This window comes from Odontesthes bonariensis, chromosome 4, assembly GCF_027942865.1.
Source record: "Odontesthes bonariensis isolate fOdoBon6 chromosome 4, fOdoBon6.hap1, whole genome shotgun sequence".
Lineage (NCBI taxonomy): Eukaryota > Metazoa > Chordata > Actinopteri > Atheriniformes > Atherinopsidae > Odontesthes > Odontesthes bonariensis.
In genome coordinates this window covers 28,403,209-28,427,395 of record NC_134509.1, presented here as the reverse complement: position 1 = coordinate 28,427,395, position 24,187 = coordinate 28,403,209, and the positions used below count along the sequence as shown (strand labels likewise).

Genomic DNA, 24,187 nt, shown 5'->3' with positions numbered 1-24,187 from the left:
ATAGGCCTACAGCTGGTAATTGGGGCCCTTTGGACAGTAATTCACATATAGTGCGTTCATAAATGGTGATTTTTGTATGTTTAAATTGGAAACAAAAACAACACAATAAATTACAAAGAAATACAGATTACGTGCACACTCCCTCTTATTCGCGTTAAAATGGAATATTCCATCCATGCCATGTGCGCTAGACCAGGGGTCCCCAACCTTTTCAGCACCAAGGACCGGTTTGGTTCTTGGGGGAGTTGGGTTGGGGTTACTTTTTTTTTTTTTGTACTTTACGTTCAACAGACATCACATTTAGCAGACGCTTTTACAAATTAGGATATGATGACAGACAGACAGTCATCATTGAAAAAAATAAACGTGCACAATCGGCCTCCTATAATGCAATCTATGCAGTTTCCAAGTATAGAATCTAGGGAGTGAAATGAAAGAATTCCCGATTTCCATGTCTTTTTTTTAAATTAAAAAAAAGAAAAAGTTTATTTTTTTTCCCCAATCTCACGGCCCGGTTTGGAATGTCTCGCGGACCGGTACCCCTGCGCTAGACCACAGTGGTGTAAAAAGAGAGTGGCGACACTCCCATAGACTTCTATAGAAAGAAAGGAATGCGGAAGTCACGTGGGTCACTGAGACGCCAGAGTTCCAAACAAGAGATGCAGCTCCGTTAACCTCAATTACTCGTCAAGAACAATTACTGGTAAGTTAATAAAATAACAGCATTTTAAACGTTTTTTACATTTTTAAACACTATCTATCAGAAGTATACTCTTAGACATCGTTATTTTTACATTTGGTTAGCATGAAATGTCGATGTTGATGTTAAAAATGGAATGGATTTAGAGACCTAACTGAAAGCTTGGTAACGGAGGCTAACGTGAGGTAATTAACGTGACATTTCACTAAAGTCCGTTAACTTTTTATTGTCAGGTGACATTATGTAAAGTTGTTTTGATTGTTAGGTTTTAAAACATTACCAAAATACTATATAGGCCTATAGTAATAATACATTTAATACATTTTTGGTATTTCTGACGTATTTTCTCCGGTAAATTGATTAAATTACAACATTTTTGGCATAGTGAGGCATTAGCTGACTGGTCTTTAATTAAGTAAGTTTTTTTCAGCATGACTTTGCAGCTGTGATAATGAATTTATTAATTTCTCTGTTGTTGTTGTCAGGGAGGTCAGCAGTTGTGGTGGTCGCTGCTGTCATGCTGCCATGGATCATCCCTTATTAGGGCTTCAGCCGATTTATACAATGTCCAAACGCTTAAATTTGATCAAATACAGTTCATTGTTGCAGATTAATCTACCCAACAGTATAAATAGCAGTAAAAGAACTTCTTTAATAAGGCTTGTTTTACATTTTCCATGATGACATTTTATAATAAAATGTTTGGTTTAAATCTGTTTTGCTTATTTTTTTCACAACTGACACATTTATTTTGTCATTAATATGGTTTTAACCAGAAAAGTTAAATTCATATTTTAATCCATCCATCCATCCATTATACCCGCTGAATCTGTCGATCAGGTCGCGGGGGGGGGGGGCTCATTGTCCATCTGACACCAGAAAGAACAGACAGACTGAATGACATCTTCTACAGATGGAGTGTTTGGGACAACAGGAGTAGATCCTGGGAACAGACAGTAACATCAGGCTCTGTTGGAGGATGTAGATCTGAAGGTAAGCTGGACCACTGGCATGATTCAGTATAAAGGAGGACAAGGTAGCTGCCCCCTGCTAGCATGCAGGGGTTCCCTCTAAGATTTAAAACAGTGATAAATGTGTCTCTGCCGCTCCAAAAAAGAAAAACGTTGATAAAATACATCGTCGGTGAAGTGATCAATGCACATTATGGGTCAATATTTACCGAAAATTGCGTCGTAAATGTTAAAATGATCATTTTTGTGCTCCGTCCCGCTAAGACCTGTTCAAAGTGACTGACAGCGCTGTGATGTTTGGAACTCCAGAGGCTTACATGAACCACGTGACAGCCCTAGCGGCGACTTCAAAGCGTGTCGCAACTCTGTATTACTCTATAGATCTGCGCTAGACGACAATTCCATATACAGTAAACTTATTTCTCGCATATTAATGTTGATGGGCCCCCTAGCTAAAGTCGCCTTGAACCCCCAAATTGCTAAGTCCGCCACTGCCTGTACCACATTGTTGGCATCACAATCGAACTGAGCCTACATTTGAAAAGACAAACGTTATCTTCAACATGTTATATTTCAATTAACACTATTTACACAATTTCCACCACATGCCGGCATTTTAAGAAATAACAAATTACAGCTTTGGGTCTCCAAAAACTCCCTTAGAAAAACACACTTTTGCATTTTAAAATGCATTCATATCAGAAAAAAAATCCATCTTCATAAGCAAGTAAGAGTAATGACGTGAAATTTGCCTCCAAGGGAGGTCACAAAGTGGCCACGGTGTTTTCAACTAACACTGCGTCCAAACTAAACTGGCCTTGAACTTCTCCATAGGGAAGCTAATAAACTATTATATTTACAGGGGCATGTGTCCATATAACATCAGTGGTGATCCTAAACTTGGATGGGTGACACTGAACTGGGTCATATAAACCTACATACCGTCCCATAACAGTCTTCAATACTTAGTATATATTCACAGCAATAGTTGATCAGCTTGTGTTTTCTTTGTAACTTTAGGTCTTTTTACATAGCTTTTTTTTCCAGAAGTTGCCAAATTGATTGTTGCTAACTAATCCCTCCAGTGTCAAATGCTAGTCTTTTATCACTGTCACCCCGAGGCCACATAGTCCCTTGACATAAAGGTTGAGCTGCTAATAACAGGTGACTCACTTATTTAAATAAAAAAGGCATACATTTTAAATATCTTTGCTAATGTACAAAACAAGAGTCCCTCCTGACTTGAGCATATTCTTTCATGCCTCCACACAATGCGTATCAGCAGATCAATCGGTGGTTTAACTAACTTAGAGGGGCATATATCCTAGTCATTGAACTGGGTCCAGTTTCTCAGCATCCCACCTTCTCTGAATCAGACACATATCAAACCATCTTAACAGTTGACAAAGTTATGAGAAGGCTTGACATTACACTAGCTATTTAATGCGTCTAAAGCCCACAGACCAGCTGACTCTTTCACTTTGTGGTCAGATGAATACATAAAGATGTCCCTGGTCTAAAACGGTAAAAACAATCAGACATTGCGTCTCTGCTTACTGGATCTTATTTCATACACAGATTATTTATCCTGTGATTATAAGTAATCATATGTGGGTAATTATCACCCTTCACCTCCTCTCAGATTGCAAGGGGCTCCTCTTCTGAGCACCCTCTTTCAGAGGCTTAGCCCAGCATTTCCCATGTTATTTGGGGTCTGTACATCAGACTCCTGGTGATGAGATGGAGGCCACAGAATAATCAGTCAGAATAAATCTTTAACAGACTTTATCTGCTGATGTCATGTGTCCTGCTTTTGTTTTTCAGCTGCTTTTTCTGGGATAAAAATAACTGCATCTATCAACAGAGCTGTTCACCCCGCAGTTATAAAAAATAATTAGTTTTTGGTTGTATCACATTGGTTGAAGGTACCCTGAGAGAGACACACAGACAATCATACACATGAACACACAAAAATACAGGGAAAATGCATATAAAAAACAGTAAAAATTTATTGTTATGCCCACATTACGCTATAAAAAGCACGAGAACAAGCTCTGTTTTGTTCGCTTTAGGTGTTATAGGTGAATGTGTCTACTGTGAGTCATGTGGAGTATTCATAGAAAGCTTTGAAATATCCAGCAGAGAGGATTGGAGCGACAGATCCACACAAATAATCGTATTCAGACTGTGTGGAAAAGGCCTAAATGATTGTGATTGCTATAAGCAAATAAAAAACTTTTTTTCACCTTATGGGAACGTGAAGGCAATTAAAGTAGACAGCGCTCAGTATGGAGCTGCTAATGCAGGAATAAGGCTCTACTGTATACCGTTTCTTAGTATTACCCCTCCTTCTAAATTGTGTCCACTTGCCCCATGAAACAACATAACATGCAGTGTGGGTTGAAATGTTCCCCTTCAAAACAGAGGTGCACATGCACATTCAAGCCAATCAAATCTTTTTCATATTCCCTGTAGTTATGTGTTTACTCAGCGTGCTGATGGCTATTAATATAATCTCAGGATCTGAGTTTTGTTCTATCATTTCTTTTCAGGAGACAGACTGAACTACACCAGCAGGAAAGGGGGTTGTTGTCCCAATGACTGTCTGGAAAAGGGAAAAGTAAAATGTAAGAAAGATGGAAAAACATCTTCGATACCTGGAAATGCTGGTGGATCAATTTGGAACAGACTTTGTTAGCCACATGCTAATTAGCTTTAAAATCAGTTTATGTTGAATTTACATGTTCAAGTTATAAATACGAAATGTGACTACTTTAAAAAAAAAAATGGTGTGTTTATTGTTGGATTAACTGTTCCAAAATGTCTAAACAATTTTTTTTTTTTAGCTTGCCTCTGAAAACACTGTCACATTATTCAGTCTGTTTATACAACATTAGAAATAAAACTCACTTTTGAAATACATCTAAACATGTTAGTTTGACCAAAGTCATACAAAACTGAACTTCTCAAACCTCAGATAATACCGTTTAAAGTCTAAAACCTCTTGCATGTACACACTCAGTTTGACTTAAATGGGCCTGTGCACATTCCCTCTGGTACACAGAAGAAGAAACTGGTAACAACCAGTATAACCAGAAGGTATAGTGATGGTAAAGGGTTTGTGTGTATAAAAAAAAATATCTGAAATATCAATAAAGCTGCTCTCATTTACATGATTTTAGGTTTCTTTTGTGAGACAGCTAAACATGTCAGGAACTGTGCCAAATAAAAGCAGTCTGTTATGACTACATGTTAACTTAAAGCATCTCCAGACTATCACTTTTCTCTAACAAAATCCTGATTTTATAACTGTAGCGTTATCTGACAAAATCAGCATTCAAGCTACTTAAAGATAACATAAATGGAGTGAATTAGGTCTCCTTCATATGAATGAAGGGATCAGGGCAGAGCTTAAAAAGGATCATCACTTAGAAATGTATGCAAAAGTGAAAAGGATCTTAAATTACCATCTTAAATCTGATGGAATATTTTCAGAAATCCATGCCAATATAGAACAAACATGAGTTGAAAGTAATCCTTTCTTTAGAATTTGACCATATGGTGCTTTAACTTGTCATCTTACAAAATGATTTCGGACCTCTATGTCTGTGTGTGTGTGTAATTGAGCTCAACACGTGCAGAGCAGAGGTACAGTAAATTTGATTTAGTGTATTCTGGCCAAAATGCTCACCATGTGAAATAAAGGAAGATGCCTTTGGTGTGAGCACATGTGCTACACTCACCCCCTGGGTTCAGCTGTTGGTGCTGGCCTTACAGAGGGCGCAGAGAGGCTGTGTGGGACTTAAAACAGGGGGTGGGTTTATGTGTGTTATTTAGACGCCTGTGCTCTCCTACAGTTAAACCTGTAGGGCAACATGCATTCAGTACATTCTCCAAATTCATAGCTCAGGCGGTTCATTAAACTGTATGTGTTATATATGACCAAGCACTTACATGGCTGTATCGATGTAGTGTGGTATCAAAACATGACAGACATTTTTCTATTCATTGCAAGGACTTGTAAACCAAAACTGGTTTATTATTAATACATCAAAATAAGCCAACTATCACCTGTCATGCTTTTAAAATGCTCACCCAGGTTGACACAATTGGTTCATTTCGATATTGTCCCCAAAAACCTAAATGTTCCTCTCACTATCAGTACAGTTACAGGATCTGCTGGAAACTAAGAACCTCAATTGAAAACTTCTTTCTTGTTAGAAAAATAACTGGAACAGTGAACCATAAAGCTCTCCTTTCTGTTTGTCTTAAACTTATATTACTGAACAGCTCACTGAGATAATAGATGCCTCCTACACATATTTGCTTGACAGAGGAAAAAAGCACAACATCGCTGACACAATTATAAAACAGTATCTGACTCACTTATGACTCATGGAATCAAATGTGGGGATTAATTATGCTGAATTCAAGTGTCCACATACAATAAATGGATGAAAAACATTTTTGAGAAGTATTTTTTAGTGTCTCCCTGTTCTTCCTATGCCATAAACAGTCCTTTGTTCTTCCTTAAATTTGTGTAAATTGATTTTCCAAGTCTCAAGCAAAGCAGGTATCTAACAGTAGCAGCAAAATGCTAGAAGAGTGTGGAACAAGGAACAATAAAGCCCTCTTCGCTCTGGGTAAAATAACCCAAAAACCTTTTATGTCATAAACATCTAGCTTTTGTCAAACATTGGATCTATAACAAACAGTTCTTAAAAATCTGTTCTAAGTCATCACTTCGAATAATCACTCAATCAATCTTTATGTTTAAAAAAGTGCAAATGCAAAAAACATGAAAGACATTTAAAATCAACATTAAAAACAACATCCCAGCCCTACCTCAGCTCCACTGCACTAGAGGATACTAATCTAAATAACTCTCATTGGAAGTGGCTGAACCGAGGAAACGCCATGACAGCTACATCTCATTACTCTCATGGCTTTGCATGAGGAACATGTCAGGCAGATATAAGAGTTGCAAAATTATTTAACTCTTGTGATGGTAACAAAAAAAAGAATGATGTCTCACCGAGTGAGATAAAATGAATATGATACATTTAGATTTTAACCCACACAGCTTCCCATGGTTTCAGTACCATTGTTGTAAAATACAACTATGTTCAAATCATAGTAATCGGTTAAGATATGACAAGCTATAGTTTGTTACCCTCCTTTGTTTATCCAACTAGCTGGAATTTTTAAGATCTTGTCTCATCTGACTTTAATACTATTATTGTCTAAATGGATGGTTTTGCAATGACAAATCCAAAGAATTCAGCTGTCACACAAAAAAATATTTCCACTGCAACTTCTTCTGAAGTCTTAATAATAATAATAATAATAATGATAATAATAATAATAATGATAGTGTCCTTTAACAGAATGAAACATAAAAGACTACAGGACTTGATTTTCATCTCCCATCAACCATAGAATGATTAATTTAGTTCTACTCGAGTTTCATACTCCTCCCGTTAGGATTAGGAAACTAACTGTGACTAATTGTCTGGGCTTCACATGTAAAGGAGGACTAAGGACTAAATGTATAAAAAAAAAGCCCCTTTTAGACATGTCCTGCCCTCCATTAATCTGATGGCAACTAAACATGTCAGCATCGTGTCTAAATGAGCACCACAGTACTTTTTCAAAACAGTTTGTGAAAACACTGTTACGAGGTCAGACCTAGCTGTATCATGTTCAACACCACAAGGAAGGCAGCCATTTAATGGGCAAACACACACAGTACAGTCTTAACTTATCAATCATCTGACAGATCAAATAACAGCGCGCCCAAACGTTCCTACTCCACAGTTTTCTTTCCGAATATCTGTTGCACCAATGCATATTTTTCCCAGCTGTTAAGCCGGTTTGCAAGTATTCTGTTGAAAGCTCACCACAGTATGCAGGTTCTCCTCTCACACACATTAGAACAGCCATCCACAACCATGAGGACAAGGTTGTCATTCTTTTGCTGATAACAATTGCAGGTAACAGTTTTTAATAAGGCTGAATGGTCAGTAAGCTTAAACTAAAATGGTATTTTTAACCTGATCACATAGTGGATGTGAGTGCACGTGTTTTACACGACCACAGCATAAACTGTTAATGGCAGTACGGCAAAGTGCTGAGAGAAATCTCTCAGGTAATGACAAGTTTGTCGTTACAACTCACTGGATGTACTGTCAAATCTGTTGAGTGGGCACCTGTGTCTCAACATTTGTTATCTCATGTCTGAAAAGGACTTGTGTTTTCTAAACATGTACAAATAAGCATGACAGCACACACTGAAAACACTGAGACACAAATGCAGACACCTAAATTTAACTCATTAATATAATCTAAGAAAAAAACACTGCATTTGCTTTAGGTGTAACAGCCAGCATCCATTTCCAACACGCAGTGCGCTTCATTAGTTCCTTCTGAAGTACCATTTAAATTTAGATAGTGCTTACACTGAGACCTTTAAACTCTGCCAGCTTACGTATTTAAACATTAAGGACTGGAAAGTAAGTGATGAAGAGCTGATCCCAAAGGACTTGATTGTCCCTGGTAACTTGAGTTAAGGTCGACTGCCGCTCACATTTCCAGGGAATCAAACTGTATAACAAAGATTCCCCGGGCTGTGACTGTACCTGTATGAAGAAAAGGCTACAGTAGATACAGGAACATTTATGTATGTAGATATTTATTTAATTGCCTATCTGAAAAATATATACCCCATTTCAGTGTGACGAAGCAAAAGCACAACATGACATAATGAGGCAATCGACTGGCCATCCAGTACTGCCAACACTGTGTTTTAATAGTGTGACCTTCTCTCTTAATAATCCTGCTAATCATAATTGGACAGTAACTGAATTACAGTTAATACCATTTCATAGTAGCTGATACTGTGTTCGTAATTTCAGGCAACTATAGTTCATTCACACGAATAATGTATAATTCATTTTATCGTTACTGTAGAAGCTGACAGTACTCCCTGCCTCATATCAGAGGACTATCACAACAGCTAAGTCACACAGCAGCTTAATTTATAGATACACTTGAACTGAGCCATGAAACTGTCAAGAATTTGGGATTAATTGGTGTATCACTCTCAAGCCTGTTCAAGTTATGTGCAAATCTCATTGGTAAATATATACCGATGGAGCTATTTGATAACTCTCTTTTCTCATTACTGTCTTTTAATGTTGATACAGTGTACAGAGACATCTAAGCCCCTTTAAATTCTGCCCTTTCAAATTGTTCCTGATAGTTAGTCCTGCTAAGTCTACCATCTCAACACCTACTAATGTTGCTCCACTTGAACAAAACTTGCATGTCCTACAAGAAGAGAAACACAAACAAATATCTACAGCAGTGGAAGACATTTGGTGATGAGTTTATTGATGAAATCTTGACATTGCAAGATGACAAAATCTCTACGACAACCAGATAAAAACCAGAAAAGATTCATGTAAAAAAAAAAAACAACTTTATGAACAATCAACAGGCAGTTACAGTGCCTGTATGTGCTATGTTTTAACATGTAGTTATAGCGATGGATTTGAATGGTTCGGACTGATGGGTGCAGATCGCAAGAAAATCATGGTACTTAGAAATCTTTCATGAATTCCAGCAGAGAATATAATTCCTTTCACCTTGACTATGGCAATACTCACTACATGCACACTTTGCAAATTGTGTTAGAAAGCTGTGTTGAACGTTTGATTCTGTGCTTTGTCACTTTCAGTAACACCAAGAGACCTTTATGGATCTTGCCGTTGGTATTTTAGTGTCCTACGTCTGAGCTGGAGGGACATTTACTTCTCAGGGCACCATGCTGCGAGCTGGGCTATCAATGATGCACTTCACATGAAATCTTTACGGTGCTTTAGTCATCAAACTACAGTTTACGATACCACTAGATTTGACTGATGGCAGATGCCAACCTGGCTATGGAAAGTACGGGGCCTCAGAGGCCCCTGTCTGGTGCCATGCAACTGTCAGTCATTTAACATCAGGATTAGCCAGTTGTTGCTATGTGTCAACACAGCAATGAACACATGCTTAAGGTGGGTTGTGAATGAAAGAGATGGCAGTAAGACTACAGGGGGTACCAAAATGAATATAAAACTCCTGCATGCACTTTGAGGGCCCATTCTGGCACAGACAAGGCACGATTAATCTGCATCTCTTGTGTTTATCAGCAGTGAAGAAGAGGTAACATCAAGTCCCTGGAGGATTTTAAAACAGATTTTCAGGGAGGAAACGGACACACTGATCGAGCACTGTTCCTCTTTTTGGTGCAAACACTTAGTCTGTACAAGTGATCTATGAACTAATGCTGAGTGCAGGATTACAAGCAAACAAACAAACAAAAAAAGTGCCATTCTCCGAGACAAGACAGTAAACTACTTGGTGTCTATTTTGCCCAACCTTGTTCAAACAAAACCTTAGATTTCAGACAGATCTCCACCGTTACAGAGCTGCAAAGAAAGTAATCATGTCCTCACCCAGAAGAGCATTCAGGTAGAGCCACGTGGTGTAATGAAGTGTGATGGCGCAGTTAAATGACTAAATGACCTTCGGAGAAATAAGACTGAAACCCTCAGCTGACCCCTCAGGTTGAAGTTACCAAGTCTAAATTCCAGAAAACAAGTGTTATTAATCATACTGGTGGCCAAGTGAACTAGTAAGCATTTTGTTACTCCACTAGTTATTAGTGGCTGAGCTGTGGTGATGTGGTGGTGATGTTCTATTTTTGAACAAAAATAAAATCCAAGAATTATTGGACTTGATCTATCTGAAAAAAATCAGTCCTTCTGATTGGTTGGGGTGACTTTGCCGGGGGATGCATCTGCAGACAGTCGTGTTAGTTTTTCTGCATTCAGATCTGCTTTTGCACTTGTCATACGGAGCTGCGTGGTGCGGATTTTAAAGAGCAAACAAAGTAATTGGGACAACTGGATCCCGACACCATGCCTGTTTTTCGGTTAACACCAATGTTTCTGTGGCAGAAATATTTCCATAGAACTTAGAAATATTGATTTCCTGTGTCTTGCCCCCTCATCTTTGTTTATTTTACTGCGAGCATGCAGAACTTGCATGTCACAAAAACTGTATGATTCATACAGAGACTGAATAAGTTGAACTTATTATGAAGTAAACTTGAAGTATATTTGACACTGTTGGACTATTGGTTTACTCCTGTCATGAAAAGAGACTACCAAAGTTTTTTATCACCATCACTCCCGTTTTAACAATCTTTTATAACAAACCTAAAGACTCAGCTTAAAAATACATAAATATATATTGCAAAATAACAAAACCACCAGCACATGATTTAGTTTGTTATTTAATAGACTAAGTTAGCGTGTCAATAATTGAATAAAAAGCAGGGTAGAAAAGAAATGGCAATTTTTCTGTGTTCTTTCAGAAATGTTGGCAAAATTTATACATTATAAATCTGCCTGGTTCTGTTGAAATTAGCATAAGCAGAGACGGAGTTTCTGGTATAACTTCAGCTACTTCTAAGGTAGATAGTCACAGGTGTTACAGTTTGTGGGTGATCTTTATGGGCTACAAACTTAAACCTGCTGAACTAACAACAAAGTCATTCAATAAACTAGATGTTTTGTCCTCTCTAGGAGGAGGATTGTACAATTTCTCTAAATTCTATAACTGCTTCATATAAAAGTCTCTTTTGACAATTTTGAGTTCTAAAAAGGCAACATAACAACGTTTAGTTTCCAGTCATGTTGTAAAATGTATCCCTAGCTTTTCCGGCACTCCAGCTCAAGAAAAATACCAAACCCGAAAGGACACAAATAAAGCAGAAAAAGAACAAAGCAGAAAGACTGACACCTGGTTTGATTTAGTTTTCCCTGTGGTGAAATCACATGTCAGCGTACTGATGAAGACCTGTAGGGACGGTGCAGGTAAAATTTGGCCGGACAGCAAAACTTTCCCTTCTGTGACATGCAGAGTGATATACAGCCAGCAGGTGGAACAGAGCAAGGAAAAATAGCAAAAAGGAGTAAGGTATGAGCGCTAATGTGAAAATGATGTGACACAACATGTTTACCATGCTTAACTAATCTCTTTGATCACAAACCACACAAAGAATGTATCATCGAAGCAGAAGAACAAAGCTAAATTTAACTTAATCCAGGTGTTCCTTCCAAACATTATTTATTATTCCATACAGTTCATAGCACATCTGACTGGTTTTTAAATCTTGCTTGACTGGGACCACACTACAGAGCAACATCTCAAGGGCAATTGTAACAACAAAAGTCTTTTTCTCCGTTTAATCTTAGTTTACTACTTTCACCTCTACGTTGCTGGACACCAAGATGCTGTTTGCCAGAAAACGTCAGGGAAGGATATGTTTATGTTCGGACATGCTAAAGCTTCGGTTAATGCTCTAAAACAAAAATCAGAAGCATCTTTTCAGAAGATTACACACCCTGACAGGACTGTGCATTACTTAGACTTGTTTTTTGGTGCAGCTACGTCCTCTTACCTATCAAAACTCAAATCAATTAGTCTTCTATCAAAATGAGTTCCTTCCTTGCACAATTTTACAAAACGTCAACTTTCACCCACATTCAGTGTTTGATGGCCTGTTCAGACAATGAAAAATAAAACAAGTTTCTATTGCATTTAAAAGCAGAACAGAACAACTTTAGGCCTGTGTCATGTAACACTATAACTGAAAAGACAAACAGGTGTCAAAAAAGCAAATTCGTTTATGGACGGGAGTTCAAGCCGAAAAAAATAGATCTGTGCCATTCACTGAAATCTATGAGACACATATTCATAAATCTTTTTCTCTGGACTGTAAAGCTCTTCACACAAATACACAAATACTGCATTGTCTAAATAACAACTAACTTGTTTAACTATATTGTAGGACAAAAAATCTCATTGAATCAGTTTGTTGCATAGTATGTTTGTATGGTGACAGAAAGCATCAGGAGCAAAGAAAACAGACAACATTTGAATTAAAGTAGCTTTAACACATGAACTACTTTATTAAATTGTCTCTGAAGAGGTAAAAATATATTTCAGATGAAATCTGATTCTTAAATGTAAAAAACTCAGTGGATATCAGGTAAGGCAGCAGCATATCTTTAATTTTAAGCAGCTTAAAGATTAAGCAGCAGACCCTCATCCATGTGTAGAAGGCTGCATTGAACTAAAGAAAATGTCACAAACTGAATGTTCACACGGAATAAAAAGAATCCCAATTCTTGCTGTCATTCATTAACCCGGCTGAGGTTCTGACAAATCTTTGACCAAAAACGTCATCAAGTACACAGAATACTGCACTCTGTTAAATGCTGACTTGGTATTCAATCTTCAGTTTTCTGCAGTGAACATGTGCCAACGAAATAAAAAGGTTTCGATGGGTTCTTTAACAAGGCAACTTTTTTTTCTAATTGCCACTCTTTCTGTAACTAATTGGACTAATTATCTACATTTAATTGGATTATGATTGCACTACAATGAATTTGATGATAATTGGCATGAATTGGACTGGTCTTTCAAGTGCCTTGAGAAAACATGTGATTACTGTGATTTGCTGCTATATAAATAAAAGCTAACTGAACTGACGTGAACATTTACGACAAACACACTGAATACAAAAATGCAGGTTTATTTGTTGGGGGATTGAATACTAAACAACATGTTTCTTGTTGGATTTCATCACTAGAGCGCAGATGCATAGCAACACTGACAAACTCTGGGTTTTGATTTATTCTAACAGCAAGAGGCCGAAGGTAAATGGCTTCACCAGATGGAGTTTGGCTGCGACTCTACACTGGAACCTCTTAATTCCACATAGTCAACGAAAAAGCCAACAGTCTTCAGCATTTGAGTTTTGTATTTGCACTGAAAAAAATACAATTTTCTATAATCATTGTCCAATATATATATATATATAAAAATCAAATAGAATATTTTGAGAAACAAAGCACAGCAGCAGCTCTTTTCCGTTTAACTTCGTAAACATTTTTAAAGAAATTAATGTAACATTTTCCTCACTTTAATATCTATGTCTACTTTTTTAACAAACAATGAAATTGTAAATGATTCTTCTTTATGTAAACAATTGTTGGAACATTTTTGGAATGAGATTAAAATGTGCAACCTCTCTGTAATTATCAAATAAATATAAAACATATTCTGAGTTTTGTGCAGGTGTGATAGGAATTTAAATTCACTGACACATTTCATCTGTATCTATTCGAACTGTGTTTAGGCTAGTTTTTAATATTGTACAGATGTGTGTGTGTTGTGACTTTCATTTTGCTTCCTTTAATCTTATGTCTGTGTTTAAACATCTTCTCCTATTAAAAATAGGAAAACATCTTGAAAATAAATGCTTTTCATTCTGTTATTCATTTTTTCTCTTCACATTTCACAATTTCACTTTGGAGAATCTAGTATTGACAGTCGAGCTGACAGTAGAACATCCATATACTTCTTGTGAACAAATATGGACGGAAGTGGACTGCCAGACCTAAGTTGTCTACGAAAACTCCTTCAAATTAAAAGAGGTACTTCTGGAAATTACAGCAAATCAACAAACGCAGTAACACATTTTTAACAATGAACTATGATGAGTATGAAGGATGTATGAAGCATCTGTTTTGCATGTGAATTTGCGGTTTACATAATTTCCTCTTACCTCTGCAATGGTTCACTCATGTCAGGGGGGTATCCGCCACTTTGTCCTTTTCCCAGCATTTTTGCTTGGCCTTTATTGACACTCTCAATGCCACTCGCCCGATCCCAAGCTTGCTGCATGGCAAAGCAAACTCCCTAGCACCACCTGCAGCCTTAAGACCTCTGACCGCCCAAAACGCCCCCTGCAAAATAGCTACCACAATCCAAAGACAGCAAATCCTGATAAGGCAACTTTCTCTAGCCGGTTCTGTTTTTCTCTTCCCTTCGTTAACAGACAGATGACAACAAGCACAGCAGACGGGAAGAGATGACTACTGAGCACTTCAGCAAGGTCTCTTCACCGCAGCTACTCCTGATCGGCAGCTGCAAGGCAACAAAGCCCCCTTAGCCTTGTCTTTTCAACTTTCTTTCCCTGCAAACTATGCTACATACACTTTCTTCACTTCCTGTGTTCTCTCCAGAGTCAAGAGATGGGAAAATCAGAGTAGTGCCTCTTCAAAGGAAAAGTGAGGGCTGACTGAGGGAGGTTAAAGAGAGAATAACAGAGGAGGTGGGCTCAGGGGATGGCAGAAGGGGGCTGAGTTGAAAGGGACCAAATGGGTGTCCCTGCTCCACGCGGCACAACAACAGGGACAAGAAAGTCCCTCCAGCCACTGCTGATTATCACCTCTGCAGTCACACACCCACAGACACACACACCCTGGCATAGACTGGCCAATGAAAGGATGCACTGGGGCTCTGGGAATGCCATCAGTCACTCAGTAGATGTCGGGATCAATTTAGCTGCTGAATCATTGGAGGGATCCAGTTTCCAGGCCTGGAACATGGTGTCAGATTATTCACATTTTGTAATAGTCTGACAGTTTGAAGTTTCACATCTATGTTCCCAAAGGTAGAGTGTGTCTGATAATAAATCAGTGAGCAAAAAAGTGAGCACACAAAAGGAGTACCTAAGGGTACCTCCGTTTCCAGAAACCCAAACCCTACTTCAAACTAAAAACATACTACGAGAACTAAATGTTTGTCTAAAAAAGAAGAAAAAAAAAAAAAAAATAGGAATTTGACAAAAATAAAATTGTGACACATTTTAAATGTTACTTAAGAAAATGACAAATTGAGTAAAAGAATAAAATCAAGAAAAATAGAATTTTTTATATAGGCTACGGTTGTTCTAAACACCAAAATACATTTGGCTGATTAAATTGAGACATGTGAAATAAATTCACTTATTACATTTTGCAAAATGCTGAAACAGCGAGGCGACCTTAGTTTGCGTCATAAAGTCAGTCATTTATGCTTATGCTTTAGAAATCTATTTCATATATGTAGTGAGAGGACAGAAATGAAGATAAATAAAAGAACCAGAGACTAATCTGTCCACACATATGGTTGGTACTTTTGGTGCAAACTAGCTTTCACTTAATGTTTACTTACACATTGCTGGGCTTGAACAAATACATAGACAATAATTTGCTTGGCATTGTGTCACTCACTAATGGTCTGTGTTGAGTATTACAGAGTCACTCTCTCATCTCTACTAAGCCATCGCTGAGCAACTGAAAGCTGTGCAAAAAGATACTGTATATGGTGTAAATCATGAGGAAACAGCGCATTTTCCCATCAGCCGCGAGCGGCAGCATTCTCTCCGTCTTCACACCATCAGCTTAAATGATGAACTGCGGAATAAAAAAATAAAAAAAACAATTCTTGCTGACAACCCACTATTGCCATGCATTGCTCACGTGCAAATGCATGTATATATTCATGTGGTCGGCTCTACATAACAATCCCCCCCACTTATTTTTGGCCCTGCGAGAAAGCAGATACCAGTGTAGCATGAAGTGGTTTCTATTATGGTGCATGTGTGGATAACCCAGTGTTAAGCTTGGTAGTTACTTTAAACTGTTTGTCTAATGAATCTTCTCCAATCTTTTAAAACCATCAAACAACACAAGTTACAACCAATGTTATGAGAGGGTAATACATAAGAATACTGTTGCCTTCTCCTTAATGTACAATAAATTGGGATTTCCAGAAGACAGTTGAAGTATAATTTTCCCTCCTCGATCTGACGTGTATTTACATTAAGTTTATTGCTGTAGGTGGACTTTACATTAAAAGAAACAGAATAATCAAAAAATGCTTTCAGGCTGTCAGATTCTGGTTATTCTCTTTTTTAAAGTAAAAAAAACAGGCACTATGCTGGAATTGAAATCCATTTTTGAAAACTTACACCCCGTAACTACAGCTGTTAATCCAGTCTTAAAAAATGATCACAGTAACACCCAAGAGAAAAAACTTCACGGTCATGCATCTGTGAGTGTGTCAGCCTGTCTGCTGTCCACACAACATTGCTGCCTGCTTCTAACCATCACGGTAGTTGTAGTGAATCAGAATACCAGTTACGTCCTCTCACAACTCCTAAAGTGTGCCATCAAACCACATTTCCCATAAGTCCCTGATGCAGCCTCACCAGCTAAGATTAGCTCAGCCATGTGAACTGAGAACACGGTGAAAGGCAGTTTGTCTTATACAGTGTGGCCAGCTGTGGTTGACAAGCCAAGTGATGAGAAGTCATATTTGATGATCAAGAGTGGCAACAAGGGGCCATGTAAAGAGCTGACCAGTGACAAAGTGTGCAACTCCAAGTCTTAAGATCATAACAGATAATGAGCACCTATATTTTATAAAACCTCAGCATATGTTTGGTGACTTAAAAAGAAGTCTGAAAGAAAACGTCAAACACGCAACTTAGACGTGTGTCGTTGCTGCAGGGAACAGCGTAAAGACAGGGCTGTAGCTGATATCGAAAGGATATGCTCTGACCTTAAAAATAATGGGAAACAAGAATAGCCATACCCGACACTTGGCGTCTGATGATTAATTCATCACACCTTGGAGGGAAAATTTATCTCATACTGTTCATGAAGCCCACACAAAGCTCACCACAGGCTTGGATGCATATGCAACACCCTTTGTACATCACCAGAATGTAAATCACTTGCGTGTAGTCAACACCTTCCACAAAAAAAGGTCGACGATTAACAAATTAAATATGGTTTTCTTTCTGTCTTACCAATGCAAACTGCGAGAGGATGTTTAGAAAAAAAAAACATGTCAGTGCTACAGGATATCTAGTGTAGAACCTCTATATCACTGGTGATACATGCCAAAAATAGAAATGCAACTTCTTACTTCTTTAGGACTACAGTTTTATATGACAGGAGAAATTATCATGCAAAACATATGATTAAATTTAACTGCCTAAAATATTTGTGTGTCATTGCCATTATCAAATATGTTCGGCAATCAGCCTTGACAGATTTAAGACCAGACATTTTTATGTGCGTCTGGATGATATTAAGTTTCCAGAATGTGTGTCCAAAACAGTATGTGGAGTTACGAAAGCCGAGCAGTGTGTCTAACCATTAAAAGTCATTACACAGAAATCTGTCTCTTGTTTTTAAAGGCAACGGGGAGAGAGTTTGTCCTTTGTGCTCATATTCTTGACTGGAAAAATAAAAACGGCTTCACCGCTTCTCTTTAAAAGTTCCGCTACCACTACCAGAACAGAGTCTACGATGAATTAGTAATCCATACTATTTGTGAAAAGCTGAAGTAATACTGTGCTAAGCAAGAGGCACCTCATTTTTCATGAGATCAGTTTTCAGAAAATTCTCCCTGTGCAGCTGAGAATGCCTTTTGGAGCTGAGTCTTCCCATGAGGAGGGATTCTTGATTCGTAGACGATTTAAGTTGACATGTGTAAAGCTAGTCAGTGCGCTGCCAATTAAAACTCATGTAATATTCTACCTTTGTGAGAGCCACAGTGAGACTGAGCAGGCTGTAGAGGTAAAAGGTCACAAAATAATTCACTCAGTACAGCTGAATCGAGCCACAGTTACAGCTTGACAAGGCCAGTAAAGTGGACCACTGTCCTAGTGGAATAGAGCTATTCACTGAAGTATATCACTGCTACGCTGTGGACTGTGTGACAAAACATTCTGTGGGAGATCATCTAATATGTAACTGTAGCTAACTTCACTGCAGAGACTCTGTCTTTTAGTTACATTAATGCTGTGTTAGTCAGATGGCGCTGCGGTTATAAAATCAGGATTTTATCAGGGCAGAGCGACAGTCTGGAAATGCTTTAAACAGCCGCGAGTTGACAGTCTTAATGGGCTGATTTTCAGTAACAGTTTCTGAGACATTTAGCCGTCTGACAAGAGAAATAGAAAAATATGTGATATATTCTTACACTTTACTGGTTTCATAAAAACAGATGGAACTTTGGAGCATTTGTGGAGCACCAATGCCCATTTGAGTCTTGATGACAATATACGTGCAGGACTGACTCCATACACAACCCCATTATTTGCATATGCTAGCTATGTTTTAAGCCATGATTTAAGTCAGACTGACATGTATTCATGAATTGGAAAAGTCCTGTTTTGGTCGGGCTTAGACAATGATTCATTTTTTCAACGTGCTTAATATCACACGTGGCACACATGCATTTGCACGTGGATTCACACTGAAGGTCGAACGTAGTTATGGACATTGATTGAGATGAAGCTATCCATTTCTTTTGTGTTCACCAAACTCTACATACAGGGTAGAAGTGTTAATTGAGTTTTGTGTTGAAGCTAATTGTTTGGGCCAAGAACATCTGTACAAATCACAGCAAAAATGGACGTAGACGAACTCACAGTTTGGACACCGGTGCCCTTGCGGCCATATGTTATGATCGCTCATCAACATTTGGCCAAGAACCCAGAGAACATATGACCTCATAAAACCAGCTTAAAAAAAGGAATGAACAATGACAACAACAGCCTGTAAATTCCATCATTCACGACCGGGCAGCAGTTGCATCATTTTACTGTTGAACTAAAATTACACAGTGACGCACAGCCACGCCGCAGCATTCAGAATCGCTTCCATCCAATCATGTCGCTGGCTTCATGGAGCACAAAAGGTCCGTTTTACACGGCCAAAAGTAGAAGCAAGTTGATGAACACTTAGAGGTTTTATAGCCCTGAGCGACACTGACACCTCCGTGCAACCTGCATCGCATCCTGTGTGAATGGATCAAGCCTCAAACCTGAGAAGCTCTAAACAGCTGAGATTAGAGGAATTTGTTAACACTTTCACATTTTATAGACTTGAACAGCCCTTACACCAGTTAGGTGATAACTAAGTGACGAATCTTGTAAAATCAAACAGCTACTTGTATCAGTAATATAATGAGGAACACAAATTCAGCTGTAGATACAACATCATATTGCGGAAGCAGTGCGTTACAGTGGTTTTTCTTGCCTAATTTAAGGAGTTTTAATTCATATTTTCATTCACTGTTTTTTATGCTTCATCAGAACGCCTGTCAGCTGTCATGTGATCCGTCCTCATTCTGCCACTCACTGAACAGACTGGGGTAGCAGTCAGACAGCAGTCAGTCCCCACATGTATGTATTTGTATCAGAATGACAGCGATATGAGGTTTCTTTCTTGAATCAAAGCACTGTATGTAGCTTTAGAGAAGGTTATTTCACACGGCCCTGTGATGGACTGGTGGCCTGTCCAGGGTGTACCCCGCCTCTCTCATTGACCGCTGGGATAGGCTCCAGCCCCCCCGCGACCCGACCGACGGATTCAGCGGGTATAGAAAATGGATGGATGGATGGTTATTTCACACTTTATGGGAAACACTGCATTCTAACCTTTAAGGTGCCATAAAAATACCTTCACAAGCAAAAAGGGCAAAGGCTGTTCACTAAGTCAAAGTTCCTGGCTGAGACAAACAGACATAAGTCTAAAGCAAAAGGACTATAAACTGTTAAAAGAGTGATTAGGACTGTGATGTTGATTAGAACATCAGAGTGGAACACCTTATACGCAAGGAAAAAGCAGATTTTGGATGCACTCAATTAGTCAGAAAACTATATGTTTAATTCATATTTGCAGGTACATGCCTATAATAGTGATAGTCGCAATTATTCTGTACATTACATGTTATCTAACTTCACAAATCAATACATCCTGTGAATATCAAATGTTTTTAAAGTACCAGACACACAGAGCTCAGTGCAGTTTCATAGCTGAAACTGTGTGTATGCACAAAGATGGATTTAGAAAGCTGTGTACGTATAGTTATCTTTTTAATAAATCTCACTCATTGCGAAAGTATACATATGTGCACAAACCTGATTAGTGCACCACAACTAAATAGATTTAACAATAAAGGTGAATAGATAAATGAAGTACAGAAAACAGAATGTTTTATTTTGCATCCCTGTTGTGAACATGAACAGATGCACAGAAAAATGAGCCATTTATGAGCTACTGATCATACTACGTGAAATCTAAATACCTGTTTTACTCTCAAAGTGAGTTGATAGCCCTCACAATTAAATAAGACTACAAGACTTTATTATAAAAACTAATTAGAATAAACAGAATCTAAAAAAACAAAAACAAAGCATGCCCCTTGAAATTATCTTTCTGTTTCATGTTGTCACAACTTTTTCCATCTCCACCTCACCAAACAGCCTTAATTTGATTTTAAATTTGTTTTATTCCATTTTTTTATTATTAGATTTTTATTTCTATTTATTTAATAGTACTTCTGATGCTCTCAGACATCTTGTTATGGCTCTTGTGGAAGAGAAACTGGAACCAGCCCTTTTTTACTATGATTAATTCAGTTCAGCTGAAGACTGAAAATTAAACTCATTATGTGAAAAATAATTTAATAATTCAAATATTTAATTTCGAGCAGTGTGCATAATATCGTAACATCGTAACTGAAATTCAGTCAATTAGACTATCTGACCAATGACGGTCGCTTTAAGTATTTCCACTTTCTCAAAATCACTGTTCAAGAAACTTGTAAGCAAAATCTGTGCCGTGAATGTGGCTTTACTTATTTACTTACTTACGTCTCCAGGCAGCCAACACTCAGCAATTAACGACCGTTGGAACAGGTGTCTCGCGAGCCAAAGAATTAGCACGAGCATAAATGTTGCGTTCAGTGGACCACATAAATTTAGATTTTAGAAAAACGTGGTCACATTTGAGTTGCGTTAGTTTGAGTTCATATGTTTTAACAAATTATTGTCATCAGTTTGTTTTATCCAAATCAATAAGCATTTCCCATGGTACTTATAATACCATTATATTTTTTTGACAGAAGGTGAACTCTGAGAAAATACTCCAAAACAATATAAAAAAAACTTACACTAAAGAAATAAAATCCCATACACGTTGTAGAATACAAACAGTTCATGTGTTGTGTGTTCCTGTGCCATTTTTGGTAGGATAACCTTTATTTGAGCAACTGAAAATGCTTTATGTGCAAGACACATTTGATATGTGTTAAAAATGTTATGACCCCATAACCCTGTAACCGTTCACAACTTGTCCACATATCTTGTCCCGGACTCTCACATCTCACTCAGAACACCAACAGCCTTTCTTTGAAGTAAAACAATTTTTTAGAAAAAATACAATTCACCAAGATCTTCAATATTCAGAAGTGTACCAAGTGACCAAAAGCAAGTAATGTGTTAGAATGGGATCGTTGAGCGAGAAATACAGAGATCAAAAAATGGTTTATTATTAGCCATTATTTATGGTATTTTGAGTTTACTTCCTGACCACATTTAACCATTTCTATTCTGCAAAACAATAAAAAATGTTTTGTGCTAACTGAGATGTAACCACAAACAACAGACTGAGCTTAATTAACCAAATTATTTCCCCCCTGAAAGGAAAAAAAAAAAGTCTTATTCAGCTCTCGACGCTGCAGCTTTCAGGGCTCCCGTTCGGATTTTTGGATGGGCTACATGTTTATATCAAAGCTTTTATGAAGGCCACAATCCCATATCGACAACGTGGGAAAACAGGGAGACTAACAGACAGATGACAGACTGACTGATCAGCTAACGGGCAGTTAAAACAGATGGACATGAGTTTGGGGCAGCCGATAGGAACAACCAGTCAGCCTGTCGGGCCAGTCTGGCAGATGGACCACCATGAAGTGCAAGGACAGTCTGTCTTTTCACAGGCCTCCCTCCTCCTCCTGCTCTCCTCCGCAGTTAATAAGCACCTGTTAGACAACAAATTAACTTGTCGACTTTGAAAACGAGAACAGCTTTATGCCTTTACTGTGACAAGGGGCTTGATTATGGGAGTTGGTATTATCTGCTCATGAACTCAACAATAACGATGGCAGAAGGGAGAGGGGGATTATTTTGTGTTTATTGTTTGACCGTGAAGAGAAGAGGGGACACCAGGGGCGAAAGTAGGCAGGGTGGTGACACTGCATTAGGGAGCAGTGAGAATATGTCGTACAGAAGAATGAGATTTAGAAATTTAATCAGGTTTAATCAACTAAAGGAAAGGGACCAAATTGTGTGTCTGTGGCAGAGTGCTCATAACAAAGTGACTGGAGAGAATGCTAAAAAATTTGATTTGCTCAGTTGAGTGTTTGAAGTTGCTTAACAAACAAAAAGAAACTTTCCTCTGAAAATGATTCGAGTAAAAGCATCGACTGGAAGCAAAATATAAAGAAATGCCACGACGTTTGTGTCCATAACGAGTTTAAATGAACTAACAACCAAAACCGTATCAAGAGATGATGTTCAATTTTAAGGAAGTGATTGTTAATCAGATAAATACGATAAGCTTTGGTGCTAGGAGGTGCACAGAACACTGATTAAAATATCTAAAGAAGTGGGTGTACTACTGCATGTTTTAGGTTTACAGACAATAAAATAGTGAGACCACTTTTGAGATATGAGTATGTGATTACTTTTAACAAAAAGTATTTCTCCCCAGCCATTTGTGGAGAAAAAAAAACATTGATTCTGATTATGTGAAGAAATGAAAAAATGCAAAGAAACCTTTCTTTTTTTTTTTTTTTAAATCATCAGTGCGTACTTCAAAGGGTTAAGAGGTTTCCTACTGTGGCTAAAATGGATTCAGCACTTGCGTTGCTTCATTTCCGTAGCTACAAATTTGCTGGAATTATTAAAGCAGATTAAAGTCAGAATAATGCGTATGTGAGCAAAAATGGCAGTGAAATAACAGCTAAGAGGGGAGATGGGTGAGTGGAATGAGGATGTTATTTCCATATTTTCACATCAGGGGTGTGAATTAGTTGTGGAGCGTGCCAGATGGAAGCAACTTGGTTTGAGGAAGATGCTCCTGAAATATAGTGAAGTAGAACCATTTTTGCTCTTATGAGTTTCTTTTCTTCACACCAACGAAACTATACGTGTTTTTTTTTATTTATTTATTTATTTTTTTTTTTTTAAATCAATGGTACAGAGCACTGTAAGAAAAATCAAACCAGGCAGTTTAGATGATGAGGGCAAACCGCATAATAAAAATAGAGTAAGTGACAACAGAGCTGGTGTTAAACTCTGACACAGGAGACCGAATGAATCCTGGCGAGCACTGCAGACCCAGATACTCCGGAGGTCTGCGGTATTAAGAAAAAAAGAAAAAAAAAAGAAAAAAAAAAGAAAAGAGATCTCCACCATATCAGGAGGTCGCAACCTTTCAGATTTGCTGCCAGTGCAAGGTGATGTTACACTAGAATGAAAGCCACGTATGCCTGACATTTGGGGTCTCCCGTGGTGCACAGCAATTCAACAGGATCATTGATCACATCACAAACAAAATATATCACGAGTGTAAGGGCTGTGAGATGTGTGCCGGATGCTGACCTTGTTGCTGCGGTTGCTGCCCACACGTCTTCACTGTCCCGGTGCCGAATGTGTTGTGGATCAAGTTTCCTTCCCCGATTAGATTAATTTGGTGGTGAAATT

At 38.1% G+C, this 24,187-nt stretch overlaps 1 protein-coding gene across 1 annotated transcript in view; it reads right to left on the bottom strand.

The window, feature by feature from the left end:
* rbm20 (RNA binding motif protein 20) overlaps positions 1-14,998 on the bottom strand; it is a 49,392-nt gene extending 34,394 nt beyond the window's left edge. The window contains exon 1 of the mRNA XM_075463839.1: positions 14,357-14,998. Coding sequence (XP_075319954.1) covers positions 14,357-14,475 — 119 coding nt within the window. The 5' untranslated portion in view covers positions 14,476-14,998. The remainder of the gene's footprint in view (positions 1-14,356) is intronic.
* Positions 14,999-24,187: the final 9,189 nt, after the last annotated feature.